This window comes from Musca domestica, unplaced genomic scaffold, assembly GCF_030504385.1.
Source record: "Musca domestica strain aabys unplaced genomic scaffold, Musca_domestica.polishedcontigs.V.1.1 8, whole genome shotgun sequence".
NCBI lineage: Eukaryota > Metazoa > Arthropoda > Insecta > Diptera > Muscidae > Musca > Musca domestica.
This window is the reverse complement of record NW_026712409.1, coordinates 13,328,542-13,336,019: the sequence shown is the minus strand read 5'-3', so window position 1 is coordinate 13,336,019 and position 7,478 is coordinate 13,328,542. Positions and strand designations below refer to the sequence as shown.

At 34.4% G+C, this 7,478-nt stretch overlaps 1 protein-coding gene across 2 annotated transcripts; it reads right to left on the bottom strand.

Annotated features, from left to right (window-relative positions):
• Positions 1–343: 343 nt before the first annotated feature.
• On the bottom strand, positions 344–5,789 carry LOC101887244 (coiled-coil domain-containing protein 93). 2 transcript variants are annotated; one of them, XM_005188334.4, is made up of 10 exons: positions 5,424–5,787; positions 5,142–5,350; positions 4,958–5,087; positions 4,758–4,895; positions 4,536–4,700; positions 4,289–4,333; positions 3,879–4,189; positions 3,431–3,544; positions 3,157–3,359; positions 344–1,160 (listed from the first exon to the last, which is right to left on the bottom strand). In XM_005188334.4, the coding sequence occupies exons 1-10, from the start codon at positions 5,508–5,510 to the stop codon at positions 781–783; spliced, it is 1,782 nt and encodes a 593-aa protein (XP_005188391.1). In that variant the 5' UTR covers positions 5,511–5,787; the 3' UTR covers positions 344–780. The 2 variants fall into 2 exon arrangements, with proteins under 2 accessions (XP_005188391.1, XP_058987042.1); XM_059131059.1 differs by lacking the exon at positions 4,289–4,333 and having other exon boundaries at positions 5,424–5,789.
• Between the last annotated feature and the right edge of the window lie 1,689 nt (positions 5,790–7,478).

Here is a 7,478-nt window from a genome sequence, read left to right as displayed (position 1 = left end):
CTGTATTGTCTTACCTGACGGATTTTATGGATCTGTCTCCTACAACCATAGATCTTCTCTCAGTCCTAAGTCAGCTGGTTCTACGATACAGGAAACATCATATCAATTTCGGGCAGTGGCCGATGCTTTTACAATAGCATCAATAGATCTTTTCTCTCGTCCCGAGTATTTCGGTTTTGAAAATTTAAAGAACGAAGAAATTGCATCTGTTTATCTCCATCAGCTGTTCTATGTTTCTCCAACTCTGGTACGGGGTCTTCCCAAACATTGCTTGCCTCAGAAAAAATATCGTTTTTCTTTCGAAAATCTCTAAGAAATTTCCTTTATTATAAAGAATTATATTATTTTGTTTAGGTTTTTTTGTGATTGAATTACTTTGAGTACTATAAATATTCTAATAATAATAAATATGCTTTCGTATATATATAAGTAAGTTATAGCTATATATTATAGTACCTTTCTTTTAGAAATAGTATGTATGTATATATAAATAAAATGTATTTACCTATTTAAATGGCTATATCGTGGAGGCTTAGTAATCTCTTTACTTAAAACATAAGACAGGCTATACACTCTTTATAAAACAGAAACAAAAAAAATGAAATTAAAACCTTTCAAATAAAAGACAAAAAGAACAAACAAAAAAAACATTAAAAAGGAAATATTGCTTGGAATTATCAAAAGGATATTTGTTTTAGATGCCCTACACTCTACTTATACTCAGCTATTTAAGACTAAATCAAATGTGCAATGATAGCGTGGACTGGCAATTCGATTCCACTACAATTTCTTGTGAATTGACTTTAAATGTTGTTGCAATTGTTCACAGCGTTGACATTCGATGGTTAGTTGTTTAACCGCGGCCGCATATTGACGTTGTAGCTCCAGCAGTCCTTGTAATTCCTCATTTAGTGCATCTCGCCGCTTCTTCTCTTCCATGAATTTTAGTTTGACCTTTTGTTCGGTCTGTTTAACACCTTGAACAATTTGTTCGAATTGTTGTATGAACTCCTCGCGCCCATGCTGTGTTGACATGCCCTCATTGTAGGCCTCACAAATGGAATTCAGCAGTGAAAGTTCTTTCTCCATATAACGTTTCTGGTCATTTAGCGTGTTGAAGAGGGTGTAATATTGTTTTGTCTCCAAGTGTTTGGCACTCACTGGAAAGAAGGAGAGAACGATGTGATGAAAAAAATTTTAAGAAATGTAAGGCCATCAAATAAAAATCCCTTTCAGTAGCACGTTTGCAAATAAAAAACACAATTCCACAGAATTTTTCCAATTTTGGACTTTAATTCAAAAAAAAAAATGAAAAATATAAAATTAAAATATAAAACTAATTTGGAATGGTGTTTTTCTTTCGTATTCACTTTGGTATCTTCATACAGACACAAGCCCTTATATTGTAAAAGATATTGATAAGCGAATATTTTCTTGAAAATAAAAAAAAAAAAAACAATTTAGAAAATATCAGTCGGTTTTGCCGACAAATGTATACCCTCAGCCAGTGTTGGTTGACCCTCTATGGAGTAGGTTCCGAAGGAATGGGCCAATATTGTCCATTTGGTATCGGACCTAAATACATATATAAATATTGCGACATGTGCTATATCGACGACTTCCTCCACTTTATATGACATATGTGATAATTTTAAGAAAATGTTAAAATGGGCGTGCATTCGACCGAAGTATTCCTTTTTTATACTTCATCTAATACAGATAAAATTATTGACATGGGCAAAATTACAAGGAAAGCGAATATTTATATCCAATTTCATGCGAAATCATAAATTCCATATTCATCTCAGGTTTCGGCTTGAGTGAAATATTTATATGTAACAAGTTGTAAAGAATCGCTTTTTTTCGCAAGTTTTGACAGACAAAGGTATTGATAATTGTGACCCTTTGTGGGGAGTGGATCGATTATTTCATCTTCACACCAGACCTTGGGTTAATAACAATATATGTGTAATTGTGTGTAATTTGAAGACAATAGCACTCCTACATCACATTTTATAAGAGTTATAGTTATTAAAAATGTTGACCCCTTGTGAAAAATGGTCCGATCTCTTTAATTTTTATGTAACAGTTGGTGTATTGATGGAAATATTCAGATGTGCCAAGTCTAAATTGAATCGCATATTATTTTCGCGTTTTATGAGCTCAATGGATATTCAAAATTTCGACCTTTTGTGGGGGAGGTACCAGAAGGAGTGGATCGATATATTCCATCTTAACACCAGATCTTAGATTTGTAAAAATATTGATATGTGTGTAATTTGAAGAGAACCGGAGGCTTATTTCGGATTTTATGATCGTTTTGGATATTCAAAACTCTGACCCTCTGTGGGGGAGGTACCTGAAGGAATGGTCCGATCCCTATCATTTTTATAACAGATCGTGTATTGATGGAAATATGGAATCGTATATTAATTTCGGGTTTAATGAGCTTAGTGGATACTCAAAATTTTGAAATTTTGGGGGAAGTACCAGAAGGAGTGGATCGATATATCCCTATTTCGCACCAGGACTTGGGTTAATAAAATTATTGAAATGTGTGTAATTTGAAGAGAACCGAATGCTTATTTCGGATTTTCTGATCGATTAGGTTATTCAAAACTTTTACCCTTTGTGGGGGAGGTGCCAGAAGAAATAGTCCGATTTCCACCATCTTTATAACATATCTTGTGTTGATGGAGATATAATGGGATGTGTAAAATATGAAGAGAATCAGATGTTCACTACAGATTTAATAATCGTTTTGGTTATTCAAAACTTTGACCCTTTGTGGGGGGAGGTACCAGAAGAAAAGGTCCGATCTCTACCATCTTTATAAAAGATCTTGTGTTGATGAAAATATTGAGATTTGGCAGGTCTGAATGGAATCGGTTGTCAATTTCGCGTTTTATGAGCTTCATGAATATTCAAAATATTGGCCCTTTGTGGGATGATGGAAATATTGAGATGTGCCTAGTCTGAATGAAATTGGATGTTAATTTCGTGTTTTATGAGCTTCATGAATATTCAGAATTTTGACCCTCTGTGGGGGTCCATTGTGTACGGTCACAATGGACCGACAGGTCTCCGAGTGAGATACACATAATCTAACCTAACCTAACTTAACCTAATCTATCCATATGTTTCGATTCAACTCACTTTCATTGTACAGCTCATGGAATCGCCGCTGATATTGTGCTAACTCTGTGCGATCTGGTGTATTATCCAATTGTTGTTGTATTGCCAATATGCCCCGGTTACGTTTGGCCAATTGTAATTTTAACAATTGTATACGTTCCTTTTCTTTGGCCACAGCTTGTTCTCTCTCCTGGGGATCTTGAGCATTGAAGGCTTCCAATTCCCTTTTAATAATAAATCCGGTATTAAAATTATATTCAAACAATTGGTTTGATATAAATTATCATATACATACTCTATTTGTTCTTGTAGAGCCGCCAGATCTTTACGACAATGTTCCTTGAATTCTGATTCTTCCTTTTTCAATTCGTCATGTTGTCTGAGAAGACCTTGTACCTTTTCCAATAACCTGAAAAATATATGCAAAAAAATAGTAGAAAAATGTAAATTCAGCCATTTTTTCTGCAGAGAAATTTTTTTTTTTTTTTAGCAAATGTTTCCTATTGAAAACAATTCGGCATGTTTTTTTTTAGAAAAAATTACTTTTTACATTGAAAAAGTAATTCAGAGGAAAGACAATTCAAAAAAAAAAAAACACTGTGGAAAATCAAAAATCAACGAAGATTTTCTACAAAGATATAATTTTTAGAGAAGATTTTTTATGGAAATACCAATTTAGAGAGCTGTTAGAAAACATAATCTTAACCTATTTCGTGGCATTTTCAAATTCAAAGAAGGTTTACCCCGCATCAACAGTTCCTTCAATTCTCTTGTATTCTTCAATTTCTCTTTCCATTTGCTCTTTTTGTGCTCTCTCCTTTTCCAGCAATTCACATTCCTGTTGCAACAATTCCATAACATCCTTGACATCCTTTTGGTTACGCTCCAATTTCTGTTCCAAGGCCAATTTTGTAGCTTCCAAAGATTTAATTTGATTTTGTTCGGTTAATTGTTTTGTATCCGTTTCCATTTCATGTTTGAATTCTTTATAATGTTTTCGCAATGCATAACGTGTGGCATTATCCAGCTTTTGGGGTGATCCTGTGGCGCTGTCCTGTTGAGTTGGTACAGAAAAAATTGTTAAAACAACAACATTTAATGTGGGTTAATAATAACACAAAATTGAAAAACAAATAAAGGAAGGACAATTTACCTCTTTGGTGAGTACTAAATTGTTAAGTAACTTTTCAATATCAAGCTGCAAGCAAAACAAAATATTAGTGGTGACAAAAAACAAATAAAAAATATAAAGCATTATGTACAAGAAACTGAATGGAAACACTTGTTTAAAAAGAAATCAAAATGTGGGCATAAGCTTTACAACATCATGGAAAAGTATTAAACACTCAACGGTGTTTGTGGGCAATATGTAATTCATAACAAAGAACAGCTCCTCATACCTCTGATGCTGTGACATTTTCTGCTTGGCCCTCATCATCTAGACTATCTGCTCTAGGCACTGACGGCAGATTACCATATTCCAAAAGTGTCAATTGTACTTTTGTTCTTTCATCCTCATCTGTAGCCTCTTTGCGTTGATATTGTCGGACGGGATTGTACATTTCCTATAATATAAATGTAATTAAATCTCTCCTTAACTATTATCAGTAATCAAACCCAACCTGTATTCTTTTGATATGCACTGAGGCTTTTCTAATTTTTTCCAAATTTTGTTTGTCGCTCTTATACTGATAGTTGTTATGGAATTGACCAATTGCAAATTGTTTCAAACGCATATTTCGTTCTGCACGATTTTCCACCTTAAAAATAAATTAAAGACTTAGAAAAATGCCAAATTGAATCATTGTTTTAATTAACTTACAGACTTCTTAACAAGCCACTGGATAACTGGATGTATGCAAAGAAACTCCAAACCCTGTATCTGATGGGGTTCTATACGAAAAGGACACTTCATTTGAGGCAACACAGCAACAATCTTCTCCACCAAGGAGCTGAAATACAAAAACATTAACACATCCATTTATAAAATTCTTCCACAGACTTACATTTTCTGGCCAATTGTTAAATTCTCGTGAAACAACAAATCCACATCGACATCATAATCACAGCATTCTATGCACCATGTCATTCCTCCCACTACTTTGTCGAATGCCGACAAACCCTTAATGCACGCCCTATAATAACCGGCATTTATTAACAAATCAAATGTCTCCTTCTCCTTGGCCGTTGCATCTGTGTCCTCTCTACGTTCCACCTGCAACCAATGGTTGGTTAATTTACCGAAATTACAAGAACTTCATCCAAAAACTCTTCCAAACATTACTCACCTGCACTTCACGCCCCTCGGCATCGTAGCGCGTCGCTAATTTGACATTTGATTTTATGTGTTTGGAAAATATTTCCTTATTGGCCATAATGTCCTATGGAATCCCTTAGTTTAGTGGAGTATTTTTATAAATAGATTTAAAAGATAAAACTGTAATTTTCGTGAAAAATTTACAAAATTTCAACTGCTACTAGTCCTCGCTCAGCTGTTTTTTGTTGTCATCTGTGTGTTTGTTGTTGCCGGGCATATGTGGACAAATGTCAAAATATTCCATGATAAACAAACTGTATTTGATAAGGTAGCCGTATTCACCCTTATTTTCTGCTGTACGAAAATGTAATATGAAAGCTTTGTTCATGGAAGAATTGACAAAAAATGCAGAGCTGGATATGCTTATTCGAAATACTCAACTCGGAATAAGTTAAGGGCTAAGTACATAAGAAGCTTGAAGTCATGGCTAGGCATATTTTGTGACATTTCACAAAGGGATTACAGAGCCGCACTAAAATCCAGCCTAGCCATGACTTCAAGCTTCTTGTGTACTTAGCCCTTTAGGTTTTGGGGCTATGCTTTGATCATTTTCAAATTTGTATTACGGCAAAGTAATATTTTTGTCACGGTAGAATATAGAAGGTAAAGTCATGCAATTATTTGATTACAATTTACAATTTTTTTCAAAATTATTCACTTGACAACATCCCATTATCAAAATTAATATTTACAAATACACTGTATACACACAAATCAGAGATGGGAACCAGTTTTCTATGTGGTGAGGTTTGACAATGTAAGTTACGGACATTGCAGAGATGGGCATGCTTATTTGAAATGACTTTACCTATGCCTATGCTACAAGTGGCCATTTGATGGGGTGGTTTGAACCGGTTGCAGTGTAATACCATGGCAGAATCAAGAAGGTAAAGTCATTTCAAAAAACATTCCAATCTTTGCATTTTCTGTAACTGAGCTTGTCAGATACAATATTTCATATGAACTGTCACAACAAAAACAAGAATTAGATATTTACATTTATAAACCATTCAAATATGCAATAAATTTTGTGAAATGAAATGTTTGTGGTAAATATTCAGTGTGGTTAAAGGTATTACATAGTCAGCCCAACATGTGTCCCACTGAAATTGGTTCCGTTCGCCAACTTTTAATGGTTTCAGTACTTGGGAGGTAAAATTGTAGTACATTTCTGATGAATTCATAATTATTCTTAGAGAGAAGGTGAGTGTACTGTTCAACGTCTAATTGATCAGGTGTGTAAGGCGGTGAGGATTCATTTGTAATGACACGTGCAAATCTACACTCTATGCTCTTTTTACTGGCTCTTTCCGAAGGGAAAATTCCGTTTTCAAGCAAAAAATCAATTTTATCTTGAGCGAGCTGAAGCTGTTCACGTAAAAATGCATTTTGTTCTTGAAAACGATGATTTTCTTTCTTTAGTTAGTCATTGCTATCTATTTCTAGCTTGTCTACGTTTTTTAAATCTTCTACATCTAAATCTATATCCAAATTACTATACGTATTATCGGTATTAATATAATTATATTGTTAATATAGTTAATCCCTTAAATATAAATTTATGGTTGTGTTAACACGTATTAGGATACGTTAGCGAAACGAATGTTATTCGTTTCTACAAGTGTATTCTTGTATTTTTGTATTTATTTACCTTTATGACCTTTATGGGTTTAACTTTAAATGCAAACATTGAGCCCCTTTCAAAAGCCTAGGGTTCCCAATGGTCCCTTTAGGGGTTTTAAGGTAAATACTATTAATATAAGGGAACAAGACGGTTAATTTGTATAGGGATCTGATCCGCATTTTCGCTTTATAATAATGTAATAATGGGTTTGAGGGGGACGTCATGTTTTGGGTACATATCCACATGTTCCCCACATATCCCACGTGCCCATATACCTAGACAAAAATTTACAACAAACTTACCCCCATTATTGTCCACATCCACGGAGGAGAAAGAGGAGGCAGTAAGAGACACGGCTTAGCATTCCACGCCAGCTGCCTAGGCCCCGATTTAATTGTAAAC